Genomic DNA, 22,320 nt, shown 5'->3' on the forward strand with positions numbered 1-22,320 from the left:
AATTATCAATCAAGGTCCATTTCTGAGCAAATGCGTTCCTACCCCTCCCCTGATAAAACAACGGTCAACTGATAACAAGATAGGGTTGTCGATGGGTTAGGGAGGGGTAGGTGCGCAGTTTCTTAGACACTGATGTTGAACCTGAAAATGTAATCTCTGACGTTTGAGTGACATGGGAACGAACTAGTCAGAAATTAATATTCTGACGGCACGTTGAAGAGGTTCGAGTGGCATCGCGGTAGTTTCGGATTATTTAAGCGTTTCGCGGGAAATTAAGTCATTCTAGGTCGGTCAGTCTTAGGTTTTACCACTTTCTTTTTTCTTGTTTGATGTAATTTTGTTTACAACTCTCTGTAAAATGTCACCGCTTTCATTGAATTTTCTGTGTGATTAGTAGTGTAACTAGGTTTATTTTAATCACCCTTTCCTCCGGGTACAGTGCTGCTGTATTAGATGAGGAATACCTTTCCACATATTTTTTGGCCACTTCTAAAGAGTGTTTTAAATGGACATGTAAACGTGGGGGCTTATATCCAAGGGGGACTTATATCTGTGGGGGCTTATATTCGTGAGGGCTTATATCCGTGGGGGCTTATATTCCTGGGGGTTTATATCCGTGGGGGCTTATGTCAGTGGAGGCTTATGCCCGTGGGGGCTTATGCCCGTGGGGGATTACGTCCGTAGCGGGGCTTATAATCTATGGGGAGCTTATATCCAAGGGGGCCCGGAATAAAAAAGTGTCGATTAAACGAGGTCAGATATTAAACACGAAGGCGCGGTATATAAGGAGGTCTTCCCTGGGAAGATCTAGGCTCATTTGTCACTCACCGTTGACGTATGCGGGTCAAATTTAAATGCTGCTAGACGAACAAAAGGAGCTAATGAGATATCTATTGTTTACTTCCACCAGCATGGTGGCATGAGGTAACGTGCGAACCACCTACTTCGATCTCAAATTTACCGCCACAAATAAAGGCAGTTTCCATTGGAGAAAGGAAATACAAATCTCAAAAATTCTTGTATTGTGATGAAGACATAAAAAACAATTTTGAGGAATGCGCCCGCTGTTCACTGCTTTGGAGTAGCTGTAGCTCAAGCTGACTTGACTCTAAGAGTTCTACATCACACGAAGGTTGATCCACAAATGGTCCAGTGGGACCTAAGGCTCCTTTTATAGCGCGCCTTCGTGTTTAAAGTGGTAGCAGCAAGTTTGTTGTTCTGAAAAAAAATTTTAACAATGTAGGCGTGGTTTTAGCACTCTTTCATTTCATAATAAACGAGCTACCTAACTCGTGAACCAATCACTGCAAGCGTTAATTCTGATCCAACATTTTTCATATTTTTTGTTTGTTATATTGAGTTGCTTCAAGGACATGACGGAATGCACATGGCTGTAGAAGTGGACAGAACTTGCTTCAAAGTAAGTGTGATTTCATCAAGAAAGTTCAGCTGAGTCCTTTTCGGTTTAGCAGTTTTGAAAAGGCGCCCAGCCTTGTCCATGTGTGAATTTAAAAAGAAGTTGAACTGGCAGCGGTGGGATTCGAACCCACGCCATTGAAATGACTGGTGCCTAAAACCAGCGCCTTAGACCACTCGGCCACGCTACCTCTTACGCTATTGTTAAATACCATTAGTCAGACAGTTTGGTGGGGTACTCACCAGGGTGCATTCCGCATAGACCCCACGCCGAAGTTACGCCGAGGGCTTTGAAAATGTACGCCGAATAGGCTACAATTCTACGCCGTTGGTAGCATACGCCAATAATTGCCCCCGGGCCCAGATCTTTTGCCGCCGCGCTGCCGCTAAGAGAGGCGGGTAAGAGAAATCCTGGAGACTAGTTTGTTGAAGGGATGTCCATGCTCGCTATCAGGAGCAAAAACATTTTCTTTTCATCTTTATGTGTTCAGTGATGGTGCTTTATTTTATATAGCCATCGCTAGAAATCGAGGACATAAGAGCCGGCTAATATTGATTCAAGAACGTTTTCGCTTATCGTTGACAATCGGAGCCGGCTAATATTGATTCAGGAACGTTTACGCTTATCGTTGACAAGGAACTATGAATTTCCGTTGTTATCAGTTATCACTTCGGCGCCTTATAATTTTAGAAACAATATTGTTCATAGAAACAGGTAATATTCAAGGTGTGCACCTTAATTTTCGCACAATATGCATTAAATACATATACTATCGTGCTTCGCTTGAACAATTTTGCATTTGCTAACTTGTCAAGAAATATACAGTCTTTTAATCTTTGCGTTTCGGCTTTTAGCCTTTCACAGGTAAATGAGCTACAGGAACTATAGATCCACTTCACATGACTTAGTAGACAGAAGTTGGTAATTAGGTATATAGCGTAGACCAATAAATGTCCAAATTCCTGAAGCAAAGCAACCAATTGCTTGCCTTTTTATATAATTTGTCAATCTATGTTCTTAAATTTTAGGAATCGTCATGTCAAACATATGACGATCAGCGTTGGCACAGAATACACACATGTTGTCTTACTTATCTGCCAGAAAAGGACAGCGACCTGAATACGAATCTATTCGATCCACGACTTTCCCGCGAGACTGAATAATGCTTCTCATATCCTGAAAAGAAAGCATTTCGTCCGTGGGAGCGGATCACATCATCTCCTCTCAAATACAGGCTGACGCTTTCATGAATGATATCATCACACTTCTTTAACTAGGGTAAACACCAGTTCAGTTTCGTTCTTCTGGAAAGTGTCTCATTTGATTGGCCTCCAGACTTTTTCTGTGCTCTCATGCAGCTATAATAGCTTTCTGCAATGGCCTCTGGTCCCCCTTTTGCAAGTACAATATCCAGGATAGCGCATGATTGTGGTTGTGCGATGCTATAAATGTCTTCCTGAGAGTAACATGAGCTGAAAACATTCTGTTCGTGTAAACGGACATTGTACTCCTTTCCACTGGTAAACTTCATCTTAAAAGCGGCATCCAAAGTATTGAAGGAGCATGCTCAAACAGGACAAGACTAGCATCCTGGTGTTTCAATGGCTCACCATGATCAGTACCTTGAACCATAAACCAACTAGGACATAGACTTTTCCAAATACCTACTTTTACAGCCTCTTTAATTCTGTCCATGTAACGGAATGCCCAAGCTGTAATAGCTTGGCTTGGGGGATGAATCTAGCAGTACAGCTCAAACAATTAGGATGGGTGGGACAGAGGGCCCTTCCCTTCTCTGCACTCTGCTGGCAAAACTGATTCTGAATGGAGTAGGTTAATTTCCCAGTATTTATCTGAACCTTTTATGTAACCAGTGCCAGGAATACTCCTGTAGCTGATAAAGCTGCATTGTTGTTGCGTAATTCAACACACAAAATTCATGTCATCATTTGGCCTTTATAATATTTATCTTACTGAAGAATTTTTGGAGTATCACCATCAAGAGGGTCCTAAAAGATAGAGTGAACATGTTTTACATGAAATACTGTACTTACCCGAAGTGAATCTATAAGGCAATAAAAACAGAATTATAAAAGTTCTCCTGGTATAATATTTCCCCTTCTTCTTGATCTCCTCTTCCACATTGCTTTGGGAATTTAGTATGTATGGTCTTTAAAAAAAAACGTTCAGCTAAGTACAGTGTCATGTAATAAAAAGACAACACATGTCAAAAAAACTTATATAAATATATCCTTCTTTTTTGTTATTTACCTAAAATCTAGTGGTAGTTTCTGGTTGATTGTTTATGAACTATAGTCTTTAAAGAGTCCTATTTCAACTTTGTAGAAATTTTGCAGAATGGTTTGGTGGGGGTCTTGGTATTTGTAATTACGAAAACTGAGGGGTCTTAGTTTTTGAAATTACGAAAACTAAGACCTCCAAATTTACTGTTAAATTTGACCTAAAACTCAGTGGAAAGGATCGGACAGGAGATAACTTGAAAGATTCGACCTGTTTTGGTTACAATTTGACGTTATATTTCGATGGACTCGATTTTAGGGGGTCTTAGTTTTCGTAATCTCGAAAACTAAGACAGGTCTTAGGTCTGGTATCTTAGTTTTCGAGGGTCTTAGTTTTCATAACACCCAATAAATATCCAAAAACTTCGCCCGCATTGAAATAAAAATTTGGCGTTTTGGATAATTAATAACTTATTAGACCATTTTGACGTCATATCGCAGAATACTGTTACTTGTTACTTGTATTTTTACTCACCCTACAGGCTTGTCAAAATGCAGCACAACTCGTAAACATACTCAAGCTACTACAAAACAAAACTTATATTAAAGTGCCCATAACACTAATTTTTTTTTCTATTCTACATCAAAATGTAATGACTCTTAAACATGTTTTCGCAATATTTGTGGTATTTTTCCCTTTTCTAAATTTTTTATCAAGCTCTATAATCCGCAGTTAAAATGTCTGGCCGAGCAAAGAGGGACTAAGCGCCGTGACGTCACGGTAGTAACCATGGGTTCTTATTGTACAAACGAGTGCTCCATGCTCCATAATTAGTAATTTTTCGGAATTTTTAATGATTTTTAATGATTTTTAAAGATTGTAAACAATAGATTTCACAGGCCAAGTTTATCAGAGAGGCAAAGTGAGTTACTACCGTGACGTCACGAGTATTTGAGTACCAGTACTCTTTCACGCGACCATAGAGATACGAGAAGCCTAAGTTCCATACAAATTCGGACTTTTATCGCCTCCTAAAATAACACAGACGCATCAGAATCACTCACAAATCTTACCAGACACCCTCTACAGGCTTCTATTTTTATAATTTAATGCAAAAAAAAAGGTTTCATAGGCACTTTAAGACCCCTATTAACATGAATACAATCAACTGTTACTCTTGAGTCCAAACCATATACTGCAGTGTTCCCAAACACAATCTAACAGAACAACTGAGCCACTCACCTCATAAATAGACTTCTTTGTTGATTTCTCTTTAGGTCTCCTTGGTGCACCAACCTCCGTGTCATCTTCATAATCTTCCTCTTAACCTCTACTGAATAGAAGTCGTCTCTACCATACTTATCAAATTCATCAGACTCAAAGTCAAGACCAAAGATATCTTGGGCTTCCAACAAAGCACTATGAATGAACAAGACAGAAACGCTATCATTGAACTCAGAAAAGCAAAGCTAAAACAAAACACCATGAAGAGGAAATTGTTCACAATTGTTTCACTCGCAACAGTTTCCTGTCATGACATAATGGTATGGAAAAATGTTACCTACGCAAAGTTAAAACCATTTCAATACAAACCGGATGGAAATAACAAGTCCTCCCTAAAGATTACGAAGCAGTGCTCTCAATAAAAATTTCCAAACTACTTACAAATCTTGAAGAGTTCCTGGAATTCTCCTTCTTTCCCTTTTTGTGAGCCTATTAATAGGATTCCCATCCTCAAATTACAAACAGCTGATGAGAAACTTCGTAACACCTTATCCCGTCTAGAACCCTTCGCTGTTTCACCCCGGAAAGCTGCTTAATCCACTGATTTTTCTGTCCTCTCAATTCGAAGATTGCACGTTAGCCACAGTTCAACCGTGTTAGTGTTAAATCCAAATGAAACTCCGCTTAGGATTACAAAGACTGCTCAGATTACCAGTTCTCTAACAATGCAGTAGTCTCCCTCGCAGCCGTTCAGTTTTGGATGTCACGCAACGCTCCCCCAAGAAAACGTGTCTTCAATAGTATCTTCAATAGGTACCTACAATTACAATTTAAAGATTGCACGTTAGCCACAGTTCAACCGATGTTAGTGTTAAATCCAAATGAAACTCCGCTTAGGATTACAAAGACTGCTCAGATTACCAGTTCTCTAACAATGCAGTAGTCTCCCTCGCAGCCGCTCAGTTTTGGATGTCACGCAACGCTCCCCCAAGAAAACGTGTCTTCAATAGTATCTTCAATAGGTACCTAAAATTACAATTTATCTAAGCTCCTTTGTAATCTTCTAGAGCCACATGTCCCGTGTGAATACAACGTCCGCGACACGTTTTCTTTAGTACATGAAATCAACCAGTTATCAACCTCAGGGAAGTTCATGGTATCTTTCGATGTTGAGAGTTTGTTCACTAGTATACCTCTTGATGAACGCATTGATCTGGCGATCAGATACATTTATCAAGGTAACCCTGGTCTTAAGATAAACGCCGCTGACCTAAAAGCGCTTTTTACCTTCGCAACAGCTGAGACTGGTTTCTTGTTTAAGGGTGTGTTTTATGATCAAATAGACGGGTTGCCATGGGGTCCCCACTTGCTCCAGTACTTGCAAACCTCTTTATGGGACATCATGAAAAAAACTGGCTAGATAACTATTCATTCTCTGAAGTTCTGTTCTACAGACGTTATGTTGATGACACCTTTTGTTTGTTCAATAGCGAGGAGGACGCGCTCATGTTCTTTGATTATATCAACGCCAGGCATCCTAGTATTCGTTTCACAATGGAAAAGGAAATCGATAAGAAATTATCGTTTCTAGATATATTGTTAGACAACAATCATACATCCATCGTCACCAGTGTATATCGCAAGAAGACGTTTACTGGTCTTCTTACTAATTACTTCAGCTTCGCCCCTTTGATTTACAAATTAGGTTTAGTCAGAACGTTGATTGACAGAGCATATAAGATCAATAATTCCTGGGTTGGTTTTCATCTGGATGTCAAGAAACTTATTTTCTTGCTACGGAAAAATTGTTTTCCGTCTTGGGTCATAGACAAGATCATTAACAGGTGTCTAGCGAAGAAAAATAATCCTTCTCCTACTGGGCAGAACGCCTCTTCTAACTCCGGTAAACCTTCTGCGCACTATTATAAACTTCCCTATGTTGGTCGGTTTTCGAACATCGCTCAGACTAAGTTAAGACAACTACTCAAACGTTATTGTAGAGCTGATTTAGATGTTAAGTCAGTCTTCAGTACGTTTAAACTCAGAAACATGTTCAGTGTGAAAGATTCAGTACCGCTAGGTCTACGTTCGCGTGTCATATATAAATTTTCATGTGCTGGCTGTAATGTCAGTTATATTGGTGAGACGACTCGCCACATTTGTACACGAGTTCGTGAGCACCTCTTGTCGGACAAAACTTCGCATATTTACAAGCACCTGCAATCATCAAGGGCTTGTCTTGACTCTTGTGATACTGAATGTTTCACGATCTTAGATTCTGCCGCTTCAAAATACCAAATTAAGATCAAAGAGGCATTGCATATTAAGTGGGAAAAACCTATCCTTAATCAGCAATTAAAACATCTAGAATTGTCTCTTTCCTTTTAATTATGTTGTTCCTTGGTCTTTTAATTTATTTTTATTATATATTTATTTAATTCTTTTTTGATCTAGTCAAGCGCGCGCTATTTACATTTTTCGCGTTTTTAACATTCAAATGTAACGTAAGCCCTGACACGTAGTTTGTAACGTACCTTAATATAAATTCAAATGTACAACAGTTAAATGCTCATTTGCAACTGAAGATGACATGAGAATGTCGAAACATGTCTTGTAAATTTAAACTCATAGTTGTTGTTTGTTTTTCGAGAGTTATTGTCACTCTGCTGTCTTTACGACCAATCACAATCCAGAAAATCTGAATGACGTAAGGTTTCACGCGAAAATGTGGATGTGGCAGATGATCTAGCTATCATGTCGGGAGAAACACTGAAGAAATTTGTCAATGAGAGCTCAAAATGTTTCACATGTTCATCGTTGTGTCCTGGTAAAGATAGAGTATATATTTTTGGGAAAACTTCTCACAATTTCGTTGAAATTATAGAATCTACGCTTAACATAGACGTCAACTGCTACGCCAACGACACGAACGCTAGATTGTTTGAGAGGTTGTTAAAGTTTCAGTGAGCAACTGAGAAAGTAGAGGAAGCTAAAAACTGAACTGAAACTCTTTATTAGCACTACTTCAAGAGGTTACTACAGATTATAAAAGTCAGAATATATAAGAAACAGTAAATTACATCAATAATCAAAACGAAATACAAGACGCATTTCAATCGAGGCCAAGGGCTAAATGCTTGCTTCGACCTACAGATGGAGATCAGAAGGAAACCTGAAAGGTAACCTGAAAAAAATGTATTTATTCCGACTCTTTCGGAAAATAACAAATCTTACAAATCTTACTTGTTTATCTCGTAAGTAAACGATGGTAAATTAATACCCGAAGCGCTTTCCGAGCTGCCCGATTCTTCTCCCACTGCTTTCACGCTTATAAAACAGGAAACGAGCAAAAGGAGGAAGGTGTGGCTGTTTTGACTAGCCATTTGACGAAGTTCAATCTGCTCCTTGTTCGACAATTTACATATCAAAACAAAGGAAATTTGTTCCTCTCTTTGATTTTGGCGGTACATTTTCAATTTGCGCTTGCGTAAAAGAGAAATCGCCAAAGACTCCTTCCTCGGTCTTGTTTTGACCACGAACGCCTTCTTAATTTTGACTGACCCGCTCGGGAAAAGGTGAAAATGACGAGGGAAAAACTTTACTTTGTAGTACGAAAATACATAAAATGGAAAGCCATGATATTATAGTTCAATATTTCGGTGGTACATTGTTAACTTTTTATACAGAGAGTCGGCAAGATGAAGGGCTCGTCGGCTCCGACGAAGAGCTAACGCTCGAAACGTCAGCTTTTGTAATCATTACGGTGGCCAATTTACCATTTCAACTTTGTTGATATATCCAAATTATTTCGTTACTCCCACCGACGCAGCCCCAAACAGTTTCTTTCGAAACTATCAGCCTTTTTATCAAGATGATATAACATCCAAAAATCGCACTCGATTTGAGTGGGCCGATGAAGTGGGCGTGGTCACGAAGTTCAGTAAGAGACTATTTGTACCCCATGAGTTTGATATGATTGAATTTTAAGCTGCTTCTCTAACTAGTAACTTAAACCTTTATTGCTCGAAAAAAAATTTATTTCCCGAATATTTAATTCCGTCAAATCAAAAAGATAGTAGTAAATAAATCGAGTACGGAAGGCACTTAAAAAAAAAAAATCTTTAATATCATTACGTATTTCCTTCCAAAAGAAAAACCATAAAAACTTTACATAATGATACTCCAATGGGGAAAACTTTTTTATCATACTTGAGGTGCCATATGATACCTTGTCCAAAAATTTACAAAAAATTTCAAATATGTTTGGTGTTACAAAAATATCTTTCGAAAAAAGTACCCAATGTGTGCTTAGGCAATCATAGGCATCACTTAAGGAAATAATTAACTTTCAATTTTCTTGGCTTCATTGACTAATAGCTGTCGAAAAGACAATTTAGGAAATTTTGCTTATTTTGACTGCTTAACAATTCGCTTTTCGAAAAATAAAGTTCTTGAAGTTTGTTCTCTGTCAAATTTGAACTCTGCGCTATAAACTGTTCTGTTCCATATTATATATTACAACCTCTTTAACGAGATGCTCGCGACAATGGAGGAGTACCACCAGTTTATCTCGAAGATCTCTTTCACAAATGGAGTCATTTTCAATTATGAGGAAGGAGGGCGATTGAAATAAACAAGCTTTCCTCAGTCCCAGTACCTTCTGATGCACAGAGTTTACTTGACTCATGGCTCTTTAGGTGTAGTAGACTTTGGCCACTTTCCAAAATCAAAACTCACGTTGTCGCCAATTAGCATGAACGAGGCCCAATTAGAAATGTCTTCAAAGCCGTTATTCCTCATCCACTTCCTGGCCTCGTAAAGAGATTCACTGGCACTTTCACCGCGGAACAAATGTTCGTAAAAACAACCCATGAACTTCTCTGTGGCTCTGTCACCCAAGGCCCATCGTGCCGCCAACACTGAGCGAGCACCGGATCCTATGAACGCTCGAGCGATTCCAATAACTCCCTCAGCTCTAATCTGTCCACGAGCACTGTGACAACAGCTAAGTACCACCAGTTTAGCTCGCAGCTTAGTTTGTGAGATGTCCGCCATCGTCAAAAGGTAGGCTTCTTCTCGTGGAATAAAGGGTGTTGAGCGCTTAGGAGAAAGAAGAATCTCTCCTCTTTCGGCATCTCCATGTGCAGCAAGATGAATTAGACTCACTGAGTTAATCGCTTGAAGTACAGCCTCCTTTGTTGCATGGTGTGCAGTCAGAGATGTTACGCCAAGAAGTCTTCCAATCATCTCTGCCTCATTTCTTGCACATGGCAATGGCTCTATTGTCCTGCGTCTTCCGTTATAAATCACCTCTCCAACCTCAGGGTCACCTACTATCAATGCCCCGGCCCGACTGTGATACTCTGGAGGGCTCTCCTGAATAATCTTGAGAGTCGTTAAAGAGGGAACGATACGGATCCTAGCCGTCTCCGAGAAATACTTGCCTCCTTCTTCACGTAAGGCTGCAAATGGAACTTGGTACATACAGGAATCGGGGACGATTATGACCTCGGACTCCTTCAGTAAATCAGCCACAGGAGCGATGATTATCTTGTGGCATAAGTGAAGATTCGCTTTAATAACTTTAACAGCATCGTCGTCACGCATCAGGGCGCAATTTTCATGGACAAGCGACAACAACAACAACAACAACAACAACCTTTATTTATGTGTCAAATCTAAAATAGCAGTTATACAACCACTAACTGGGGACACTAAATACTACCTAAAAATTTGAGAAATTTAAAAATAAAACAATATATATGTACAATTTAAAATCTAACCTAAGTCTTACATAAAAGGCAGTTTTCACATTTACTATCAGTCAATTTAGAAACAAGGTCTATTCTACGTATGTTACATTTAAAAGATGATATGGATGTCAGTTCTCTTACATTTCTTGGTACAATTGCCCATATTTTGGGTCCCATATATTTAAGCGAATGTTTTCCAAAAGTGACAGTATTAAATCTAGGTATACCAAAATCATTATTACGCAGTGTGTACCTAAGCAGTGTGTACGCAGTGTGTACTCGGTATCGTCAAACGATCGATCTTCGCATTTCTCTTCGGGTAAAATGCCAAGGAAACTTCCTGAGAAAAACTCATCTAAGGAAGGGACTAGTCCAGTCACCTCGCTTGGGCGAAGATTCACTTCTCTTTTTAAAAAAAGAATGGCTCTCGTTGCTTTGAGAACCCAAAACCGAACAGATTCTTCATCAATCGAAATATACAAGCATGCACAGTCTCCTTCTCTTGGAATAACATTCTGAATGCCACACCACGTTTCTGGACTGCCTGTAATCTGCTCTTTTAAAGAGTATTGAGTCGCCATCAAGTCGGCCAAGCCTCTTGCCCGTCTTAGTTCCTCGACATAAAGAGCGTCTTCGGGCTTCGCATTGGAAGAAAGCAACTGACTGAGCATCTTGTAGGGAAAGGTACCGTACTTCTCTAAAAGTGACGTTTTAAGCTGATCGTTTTCTTTAAGGGAACCTCGTAAAGTGTCGAACTTTTCAATGCTTTGAAATAGGTACGAAAACGCGGCTTTAAAATCAACTTCTGATACTTTCAACACCGTTAGGTCACAAAGGCATTTGAACTCGTTCAAAATGTCCTTAATATCTATACTGAGTCGGAGAGCCTTCCTGAAGTATTTTTGGGCCATGTCATATTTACCAATAGAGCGGAAACATGATCCCAAGTTTGCGTAACTGACTACCTCTCCTAGTCTGCTGCCAGCCTCTATCGAAATTGCAAGTGCTCTTTCGTGATATTCCATAGACTTCTCATACAAACCACGCCGATGAGTGATTATTCCAAGATATGTTAAATCTCTCGCGTCTCCTATTCGGTCACCGAGTTTCATTCTAATTGCCATTGCTCTTTCAAGACATTTGTCAGCCTCCCCAAATTTACCGACAGAGATATAAAGTTGCGATAAGGTTCCGTAGACTGTTGCTTCTCCATATCTGCCGCCAACAGCTTTTTTGATAGCGAGTGCTTTCTCCAGATACTCTCGGGCCTTGTCGTATTGACCAAGCCATGTGAACAACGTTCCTAAGTTTGCGTAGATATTTGCTTCTCCATCTCTGCCGCCAACAGCTTTGTTGATAGCGAGTGCTTTCTCCAGATACTCTCGGGCCTTGTCGTATTGACCAAGGAATGTGAACAACGTTCCTAAGTCTCTGTAGATTGTTGCTTCTCCATCTCTGTCGCCAACAGCTTTTTTGATAGCGAGTGCTTCCTCCAGATACTCTCGGGCCTTGTCGTATTGACCAAGCGATGTGAACAATGTTCCTAAGAATCCGTAGATTGTTGCTTCTCCATCTCTGTTGCCAACAGCTTTTTTAATAGCGAGTGCTTTCTTCAGATACTCTCGGGCCTTGTCGTATTGACCAAGCGATGTGAACGACGTTCCTAAGGTTGCGTAGATTGTTGCTTCTCCATCTCTGTCGCCAACAGCTTTTTTAATAGCGAGTGCTTTCTCCAGATACTCTCGGGCCTTGTCGTATTGACCAAGCAATGTGAACAACGTTCCTAAGTTTGCGTAGATTGTTGCTTCTCCAACTCTGTCGCCAACACCTTTTTTGATAGCGAGTGCTTTCTCCAGATACTCTCGGGCCTTGTCGTATTGACCAAGCGATATGAACAACGTTCCTAAGTTTGCGTAGATTGCTGCTTCTCCATCTCTGCCGCCAACAGCTTTTTTAATAGCGAGTGCTGTCTCCAGATACTGTCGGGCCTTGTCGTATTTACCAAGCGATCGGAACACTGTTCCTAAGTTTGCGTAGATTGTTGCTTCTCCATCTCTGTCGCCAACAGCTTTTGTAATAGCGAGTGCTTTCTCCAGGTACTCTCGCGCATTGTCGTATTGACCAAACGATCGGAACAACGTTCCTAGGTTTCCGTAGCTTGCTGCTTCTCCATTTCTATTGCCAACCTCTTTGTCGATAGCGAGTCCTTTCTCCAGATACTCTCGGGCCTTGTCGTATTTACCAAGCGATGTGAACAATGTTCCTAAGTTTCCGTAGATTGTTGCTTCTCCAACTCTGTCGCCAACAGCATTTCTGATAGCGAGTGCTTTGTCCAGATACTCTCGGGCCTTGTCGTATTGACCAAGCGATATGAACAACGTTCCTAAGGTTCCGTAGGTTGCTGCTTCTCCATCTCTGTCGCCAACAGCTTTGTTGATAGCGAGTGCTTTCTCCAGATACTCTCGGGCCTTGTCGTATTTACCAAGCGATCGGAACAATGTTCCTAAGTTTCCGTAGATTCTTGCTTCTCCATCTCTGTCGCCAACAGCTTTTTTAATAGCGAGTGCTTCCTCCAGATACTCTCGGGCCTTGTCGTATTGACCAAGCGATCGGAACACTGTTCCTAAGTTTGCGTAGTTTGCTGCTTCTCCATCTCTGTCGCCAACCTCTTTGTTGATAGCGAGTGCTTTCTCCAGGTACTCTCGGGCCTTGTCACGTTGACTAAGCGACTCGAATAATGTTCCCAGTACGTTGTAGCATTCTGCTTCTTCTGTTACATGGCCAGATGCTTTCATGATGTTTTTTGCCGTCTCATAAAATTTTATTGCCTCCTTAAGATTGTTTTGAGCTCGAAGTATTCTACCAAGAACTAAATTCAGGCAACCTTTATGGAAGTTGTCATCAGAGTCCTGAGACAAGAGTAATACTTTGGACACCACCTTTCTCTTTAACTTTAAAATGCTTTGATGAAGTAATTTGAAAACTGGATTTTTCTTGCTTAAATTTCCATTGTTTAGTAGAACTGAACATTCTCCGCAGACTAGGATGGCTCTTCTAACGAAACCAGTGTTGAGAAGGAAAGTGGCGACAGCTAAACCTATGTTGATAGCTAACGTGACAAAATCTTCTCCTGTGTTGTCCATCACAGGTCTCTTCGCTGTTATTGAGAAAAAAAATGCGGAGAGTTAACTACTACACATCTGAGGCGAATAATTTAAAATCGAAAAGTTCAAACTACGCCCAGATGGCCATTCTCTTCCTCCCTTCCCCCGTAAAGCAATGGGGAGCTTTAGCAACGACGACGGCGACGGCAAAGAAAACGTCGGGTCAATTTCTAACTTTTGGTTTTTTTAACTCTTTCGAGGTTATTCCGATGTGTTTTACTTGGAAAATGCTGGCGAATTATTCAGGGACTATATCACTACGAATGGCGCTAAAGTAAGGAAAAAGAGAGAAAAATTAACCGTCATGCGCTCACGTTCTCGAGAAAACCTAAAGTTTGGTTATTTCACAATGTTGTCTTGCCGAGAGCGGCAAAGAAATGTACCAAAATGTTAAACGGACCTGCAGGGCGATTGTTTTTGCTCATTAAGTCTATTGTTTTCTGCCGTTCTCGTTGCCGTCGCCGTCACCGTCGTCGTTGCTAAAGCTCCCTAATGAAAAATTACGCATCTTCGGCAACTTCGTACGGTTACAACGCGATGCAATCCTGCTTTTTAACTTTGTGTGCTAGCAGACGTTCCTTTTATCTCTTAGAAAATAGGATGTCTCAATAGTCTCGTAAAGCAAGAGGTCTTGTATTTGGTTCATTCCTGGCTACATTACTGGCCAAGCTAAAAGATTGGCCTTGACCCCTTCCGTGACAGCCGTTCAACGGATCGCAATACCATTTTTGTCATTTTAGCCCGAACTCTTTTCAAGCTGGGCGCGCCGCCTATGACGGGCCAAGAAAGATACTTTGAGGAATTAAACTTCAAGGATAAAGCTTAAAGATGATGTATATTTTAATTTGTAAATATATCGTAACGGACCAGTTGAAAGGCTTTTCAAATGGGTCGTGACAGCTGTTCAGCGATATGCCTTGCATTTTAAGACGAAAAACCCAAACTCTTTTAAACATGGACGCGCCGCTAATGCCGGACGAATACAGAGAATTGGAGGAATGAAAATACAAGGATAAAGCTTTGACATGATGTATATTATGATCAGTAAATGTATATGACATACCTATTTATAGGCCATTGAAGTTGACCTTTATTTTACCTCTGCGAAAAAGACGTGAAGTACTCTATTTCAACGCCGACGAGTCACTATTCAGACTTAACGCGACAACATAACAAGAAATTAATATTTTCTAAGAGATTAAAGGACCCTCTGCTAGCACACAAAATTAATAAGCGGGATTGCATCGCTTTGTAGCGTACGAAGTTACCAAAGTTGCATAATTTTTTTCATTGCTTTACGTGGCGGACAATGGCCATCCGGGCGTATTTTGAACTTTTCGATTTTTCGGGGAAAAAAAGCGCGATCGAACTTTTTGATACAATTTTCGAAAAAGATTCACTAAAAGGGTCCTTTAGAAAAAATGAAATGAATTACGAAATCTTGCAACTGTCGGCGGATTCTCGATATTTATGGTCAGTGGCTCTTAAAGTGCTACTGAGACCAAATTTAGCGTTTGCCGGATTTTTCACTTTTCAATAGCTCTAGCTACTGCATCTGATGGCTGCAAGAGGGGCCATTGGTTTGAAACTATTTCAGGGATCTGGGTATGATCTCTGGAATCGTGTTAAAGCCACTGAAGTTTGACCTACGTTCATGTTTTCCCCGTTTGCGTAAGAAGTTTAAGTTAAACTTAAACAGTATTTCCAACCTCGTTTCCAGGGCCTTTTCCCTTAGTTGGAGGTGGGACGGGAAAAAGCCCACCCCCAAGTAAGGGAAAAGGCCCTGAGTTTGCAGTATTTCAATATCCAGAACTTCATAGCTTATAAAATTGAAGATCGGCAATAGGGAATAATATACTGAAGATATGATTACTTCTTCAATTTCTCACCAACTAATTGCTGATTGGCTAATTTCAGTGAAGATGGTCAAATTAGACAACAACATAGGCAATTTGACCTCGTCTTTTATGTGGCGACGTAATGTCAATTGGTATCGTTTTTGTGCACGTATTCCATTTCCCGTAATATCTCAGATAAAAGGCAGCGAACTTTACTCTCCCTAAAAAGTGGTTTACCCCTCTATTAGTCGGTACACTTGACGTATATCAACTTCTCTTGTTTAGTTTCCGCTTTCTGGTTATCAGATTTTTCAAATGACTTGATGTTTGTTTACAAACTTGATTAGATTACTTTAGTTAAGATTTTATCGTTGTCTTTCAGATAGAGAAGGACGGTTTAAGAGGTACAAAAAAATGCGGAGAACCCTTGCATAAAAGAAAGAAATAAGTTCCATAGAAGATTCTTTGAGCTCAGACGAGTTCCTTCAAATGAGGAACACATTATCGGCTAAGAGATGCATGGAAAAGAATATCGTAAAATTTCGCCCGCCTATAAGCACTCCTGGTTATAGGCCCATATAAGGTTATAGGCCCATATAAGGTTATAGGCCCATCTACTTGCAAACAAAAAAATTCATCCGGTTATAAGCTCCCTTCCCCCCGATATTAGCCCCCCTCTATGCTAAGTAAGGAATGTCAGAAACCAAAATTCCAGGAAATAAATACTGAAAAAATACCAAGCCAAGGCGAAGGAATACGGACGAAGAAAACGCTCAAGGAGATTAATGAAACGTTAAAAATAAGAGTGCTGAAAAAACCTAAAGACTTGGAAACCTATCCTAGAAACCTCATTGTAAGCGAGAATGGCCTTAAAAGAAGGTAAAATATTGCAGTCGTTTGTACTTTGGATGTATCGTAAACCGTATTTTCCCGCGCAATTTACCTTGAATTTTATGTCACGTAATGGTTATGGTTATGGAGCGAAAGCAACGCTCCGCTGTTTGTTTTCTGCCAAATGTATTTATCATGGGTTATGTAGCCCTCTCTTTGGGGTGTTACATGGTATGTTGTTACAAATGCTTCATTAGCAGTAGGTTATACGTATTAGAGTTGTTGTCACTTAGATTCATTCGCGTCTTACGACTTGGGGTTATCAGTTTCTTTTAGAAGTAGTTTTTGCATGCTGCTATTTGAAAGTTTTAGCTCGTTTACGGAATCATTGTTATACGAACATAGTTTAGATTGTTTTGTTTGGTAGTTTTTCTTGCTACATCTTTTACATTTCTGAGTTTTCATTCTGTTTGTTGTGTCATTCCGATCCATTTTGATGATGAAGGTATAATGAAGAGGGTCGCATATGGCTCGTGTTAACACGCCCCAATTGTGGTTGCTTATTGAATGATAAATGTTTTATATTCGTTTGAGCGGGGTGGCGAATTTGGAAATAAACTTCAAGGACGAAAACAGTGCAACTGGTCGAACTCTCGGGAAAAGTCCAAAAGAACTGGAAAAATTCAGTTGTGAAGAATGGGTGGGAGAACAATTTCGTGAGGGTCTCAATGGGTTCAACCGTCAAAGAATAGTTTATTTCACCATTTATCGTAAAAAAAAAACAGTTCGAACCTAGAGTTTTGGGAATTTTTCGAAGAGATCAGGGAAGGCGGTAATTTTGTGTGAGCTGGTAATAAATGGTAGCCATATTACATGCGCGCTCAAATGTTGTGATCGCTCAGACTAGATTAAAGACAACTGTCCTTGTTCGCAGTACATGTAAATGTATTTGTAAATAAGATGGTATTTCGACAAATAAATCAGATGGAGTTAAGAGAAGAACCGCAAAAAGTGGCTGGAAGGACTGTTTGTGATGAGCTCTAATAGCTGTTTGTTGTATTTCACTGGCTTGTAGACACAACAGGTCAGCGCTAAAATAGCCGTTGTCGAAGACTACTCAATATTGTACTCTGCAACGCTGACGTGTTGCGTATACAAACCAGTGAATTTGTAGACTTTTTTAATGTAGTTCAGCTAGGATTGCCACTTAAAAACAAAAGACCCACAAGTAATCCTAAACAAATAACTTACAATTTAAAAAGTCAGAAACATCCAGCGTTCACGTTGATGAAAACAAAGTTAGTACTTGGATGATGCTTTTATCTGGAAAAAAGGGAATAAAAGCGATTGGTAATGAACAAATAATGATCTCTACAAATGGAACAAAAGTTGTGATATGTCCACAATATTGGTGGTTGTTTTGTCACACCATTTTAAAAAATAAATCAAACTCATTAAATGCATGTAGCCAGTGATTTCAGTTACTGTGAAGCATTGAGATGATTGACAAGCATCCCATGTCATTTTTTACGTCTTAGGTTTCCCACTGGTGAGTGACAACTACCCCCAGGTTTCGGGCAGAGATTTACAGGTGATCACCGTTTGAGGACGTGAATTTGGTTCCCTACCGAGGAGCAAAGTACAGCAACTTTCGCCATATTCCTCCGCAAAAATTTTCTCCTATCAACCATGTACAAGCAGTTCATTATTATTTAACTACGTTAAGGAATGTACAAATAACGTGCGAATCGCATACAAATAGCGCGCCATATTTGGACATTAGGTTCTTATCAGACGTTTTGGTGTGCAATATTGCTGAGTTTTTTACCATTTGTTTGTATTTTGATTAGCTCAACGGGATTGTCAAAACACGGCTCGAGTCGAAAAAATCTCAACACTGCTAAATACTAAAACGTCTAAGATTGATCCGACAGCTCAGGAGACGTCATATTCCCGCAAAAATTTTCCTCGTTATGTATTGGTTATGGGGGAGGCTGCTTGGTGCCACATATTAGTCGTCTGGAGTTAACGCCTTCAGGTGTAAAGACCAGTGACGTGGTTATTTTAGAGCAAATTACCAATGGGCTCCGTCCGTTTTTTCTGATCTGTTATATAAGTTAGTATTTTTGTCTTTGATCATGCAAATCACATCTTTAAGAAAACGAAAAGTTCAAGAAGGAAACGAGCTGATTATCACGCATAGATAGCTTACCATTTAAAGATAAAAGCTTCAGTTGTTCTGTGATCGATCTTGTGATGAAGATCCAGCCGTTCTAAATTGATGAACTCTAAAGCCTGACGTTCCCTGTAAAACAGAGTAAAATTTCTCAATTTTGCATGCTCAAATCCGTCATTGCTGATTTAATATATACACGTTGTGACCTACAATACCGAAATTCATTTACTTTTGTTGGAACACTTGATTATTCTCAGTAAACTGCTGTATAGTTCTCCATATCTTTCTTCCAGAGATAGGATCTTATTCAAACTTCCGTGATATTGGATTTTCATTTTGAATTTTATGATTTCGCATGAAAGCTGTGGAGTTCAACCCTCGCTGTCATCTGCAAATCTCGCATAAATTATAATGAATCTTACTTGACAATCAGTCAGTTCCTAATCAATATATTTCAGTGATCTCCCAACATCCCGTGCGGAGTTATCACGTTAAAGAGCCCGGAAAAATGTGTTCTATCGCTTTTAGGACATAAAATATAACCTGATAAGGCATCCGCTTGGAAACTGAATTGACCAACCAGACCCAGCGTATTATGAATCATTCAGTTTATCTTCTCCTTGTTTTTCATGTTAAATAAGAAAGATAAATAGTGCATAAGCTATGAGGTATTCATTGTATTACATGGATAACAAACCATACCATACCACTTAGTGAAGATGTAATGTACTTTCATAACAGTCAACCAGCATTCTCAATTAGTCGTGTACCCTTAGAAAGTGAAAATTTTGCTATTTCCGAAAAATCAGAAAATTTTGACATGAATACGAAAAGCTAGTCGTGTTTAAATGTTTTTTTTTTAATTGCAATTGTTTCATAAGTTTCGAATGAAAGAACGAACTCAGCCATATAGAATTTAATCATTAATCGGATGATTCCTCGCTATTAACGCTCTCGAATTGCGAGTTTCAAAGCAAAAAGGAAATACAAACGTTTGACCTGGGGAAATGACTGTTGTTAGTTTTGAGGAAAGTTTTTTACAGGCCCACGAGTCCTACAACGTAAAGTAGGTTTAGGATCATTTCCCCCTCTCTCCCCTCCCAAAAGACGGAAGTATCAATTCTTGTTTATTACTCAACCTCGTTCCCAGGGTTTCTCGTCTTCCCGCCCCCTGGAGCGAGCGAGGAGAGACCCTGGTTTAGGCTTGTCACGTGTCTCCCAGATTTTAGGAGATTTCAAATTAGCGGTTTGAGGGAGGGGCAGATAAGTGGGATTTTCTCTCCACTTAGTCCACTGGCGAGCGTAGCTTATTGGCAATCAAAACAAACTACACACGAAACGCTTCGAACCGAATGTCAATTGAGAATATTCAGCAGACGCCCAAAAAGATCCGTAAGTCTTCCACTACGGTAAATATCAATTGTTACAGGCTTTGTAAATCAGTTGAAGACGTATCTTGCTCGAAGAACATCTATGCGAAAGGAAATCGCGCATCACTCGCCGCCGCCGAGGACATTTATGGCCGCCGTTGAGATAAGAAAAATTTTTTCCACATCTATTATGCAGGCCTTGAAAAGACGCTTGAAAAACTTTTTATTTCTTTCAAAACGGTGATCAGTGAAAGTCAGAGTTTTATCGTAACGGTGCTCGTTCTTATTTGATCTTTAATAAAGGTATTCAAAGGCGAAACGACATAAACAACTGGACGAAATGACAAGGAAGGTACAGGTCGTTGACTGTTTAACTTCTCGAAGAAGAGTGAAAAATCAAAGATTTGCCGTATCCCGTCGGTCTTAAAAACGGCCACCACATCTCTGCCCGAATATATCGCTTCTAAACACTGGACTTGTTTGGGTTTTAAATTAACGTTACAATACCAACTCCGAGATATAGCGACTTGAAGGCTGTTATAAAACGTGGAGACCTGCACAACGATAGCGTCGATTTGAAGATGACAAAGGATATGAAGCAAAAATCGAGCAAACAAACGACTCGTCCCTAAGGAATTTTTTGCTGTCTAAACACGTGACCAGCCTAAACCAGGGTTTCTCCTCGCTCGCTCCAGGGGGCGGGAAGATGAGAGACCTGGGAACGAGGTTGGTTTATTACTTTGGATACAGCGAATGTTATCTGCTTGGTATCATGTTTAAGTCATCTAGAGTTAACGCCTTCAAGGGTAATGACCGGTGATAATGAGATAATTTTCGAGTAAATTACCGATCGACTTCCTCCGTTTTTTATCTCGATTACATCTGTTAGTTTTTTTTGTCTTCGGTCATACAAATCACACCAGCTAGAAAATGAAAAGTTCACGAAGACAATTATACAGTAAATTATACAGTATATACAGCAAATTACGCACAGATAGCTTACCGTTTAAAGAGAGAAGCTTCAGTTGTACCGTGGTCGATCTTGTCTTGAAAGTCCAACCGTTCCAAACAGATGATCACTGACGGCTTGACGTTTCCTGTAAAACAGAGTAAAATGTTCATTTTGGAAGCTCAAATCCGTCATTTGTTCTAACGTTTGACGTGCCAAACCGAAATACATTCGCTTATTTTTTTGTTAATATATTTGTCTTAATCATCCAATCACACTAACTATGAAATAAAATTTTCACGAAGACAATGTGTCGATCATCACGCACAGATAGCTTACCGTTCCAAAAAAGAAGCTCCAGTTGTACTGTGATCGACCTTGAAATGAAAATCCAACCGTTCCAAGGAGATGAACACTGAAGCCTGACGTTTCCAGTTAAAAATAGAAAAATGTTTTCATCTTGGAAGCTCAAATTTCAAATAAAACGTCTGACACCCAAAAACCGAAATAGATTCACTTATTTTCATTAGTATTCTTGTCATCGATTATACAAATCACAGCCCGGGTAGAAAACGAAAAGTTCACGAAGACATTCAAAGTTGATTGCCACGCACAGATAGCTTACCGTCTCAAGAAAGAAACTTCAGTTGGACTAAGATCGTTTTGGTAAAGAAAATCCAACCGTTTAAAGCGATGAACACTGAAGCCTGATGTTTTCTATAAAACAGAGTAGAATATCTTGTTTTTACATGCTCAAATCCATCTAGCTTTATTATAAAAGTTTGACGTACAAACCCGAAATACACTCACTGAACATCGAACACCTAATTATTCTGACTAAAATGCTGAGCAACTCTCTATATCTTCCTCCCAGAGTTTTAACTTTACTCATTCCTCCGTGATTATCGATTTTCATTTTGAATTTTACGAAGTCGCGTGAAAACTGAAGAGTTAAACCCTCGCTATCTATGGTAAGATTAGGGAAATAAATTCCTCTTCGTTTTAAAATTTTGCGAAGTGAGTGTCATTCGTTCACCTCTTGTACATAATGAATTTTCTTAAGTAAAGAAACATCACTTCTTGAACTTTTTCTCGACCTCATTTGATAATTGATCAGTTCCTATTCAAATATTACGCTTAGCTCTAAAACCCCCTTATAACCCTCCCATTTGAAAAATGCTACCCACACTGCGGCCTGACGTCTCCTGTTAAACAGAGTAAAGTGTTCCATTTTTGCATGCTCATCCGTCATAAGCGTTTGAAGTACAAAAACTGAAATGCGTTCACTTTATTTGGAACATTTAATCGTTCAGGGAAAATGGCTGAATAGCCCTCGATATCTTCCTTTCAGAAAAAG

General features: G+C 39.7%; 1 protein-coding gene, 1 non-coding gene and 1 pseudogene across 2 annotated transcripts; all 3 read right to left on the bottom strand.

Moving 5' to 3' along the window:
* Positions 1 to 1,525: 1,525 nt before the first annotated feature.
* Trnal-uag (transfer RNA leucine (anticodon UAG)) lies at positions 1,526 to 1,607 on the bottom strand. The gene has a single exon. It is a non-coding gene; the product is annotated as a tRNA-Leu (tRNA).
* Positions 1,608 to 2,359: 752 nt separating this feature from the next.
* LOC148718020 (uncharacterized) overlaps positions 2,360 to 22,320 on the bottom strand; it is a 30,124-nt pseudogene continuing 10,163 nt past the window's right edge.
* LOC148718021 (uncharacterized) lies at positions 7,908 to 21,511 on the bottom strand. The gene is made up of 6 exons (XM_088743842.1): positions 21,018 to 21,511; positions 19,188 to 19,263; positions 18,681 to 18,773; positions 17,720 to 17,791; positions 10,907 to 13,792; positions 7,908 to 10,515 (listed from the first exon to the last, which is right to left on the bottom strand). The coding sequence occupies exons 5-6, from the start codon at positions 13,776 to 13,778 to the stop codon at positions 9,566 to 9,568; spliced, it is 3,822 nt and encodes a 1,273-aa protein (XP_088599968.1). The 5' UTR covers positions 13,779 to 13,792; positions 17,720 to 17,791; positions 18,681 to 18,773; positions 19,188 to 19,263; positions 21,018 to 21,511; the 3' UTR covers positions 7,908 to 9,565.

Source organism: Stylophora pistillata, chromosome 13, assembly GCF_964205215.1.
Source record: "Stylophora pistillata chromosome 13, jaStyPist1.2, whole genome shotgun sequence".
NCBI lineage: Eukaryota > Metazoa > Cnidaria > Anthozoa > Scleractinia > Pocilloporidae > Stylophora > Stylophora pistillata.

Excerpts from the sequence above, each read along its gene's own strand:
- LOC148718021 (XM_088743842.1), bottom strand. The coding sequence starts at position 13,778 with ATGGACAACACAGGAGAAGATTTTGTCACGTTAGCTATCAACATAGGT. Across the intron at positions 10,516-10,906 it reads TGACGATACCGAGTACACAC|CGCTTGTCCATGAAAATTGC; the intron begins TGCGTACACACT and ends TGTTGTTGTTGT.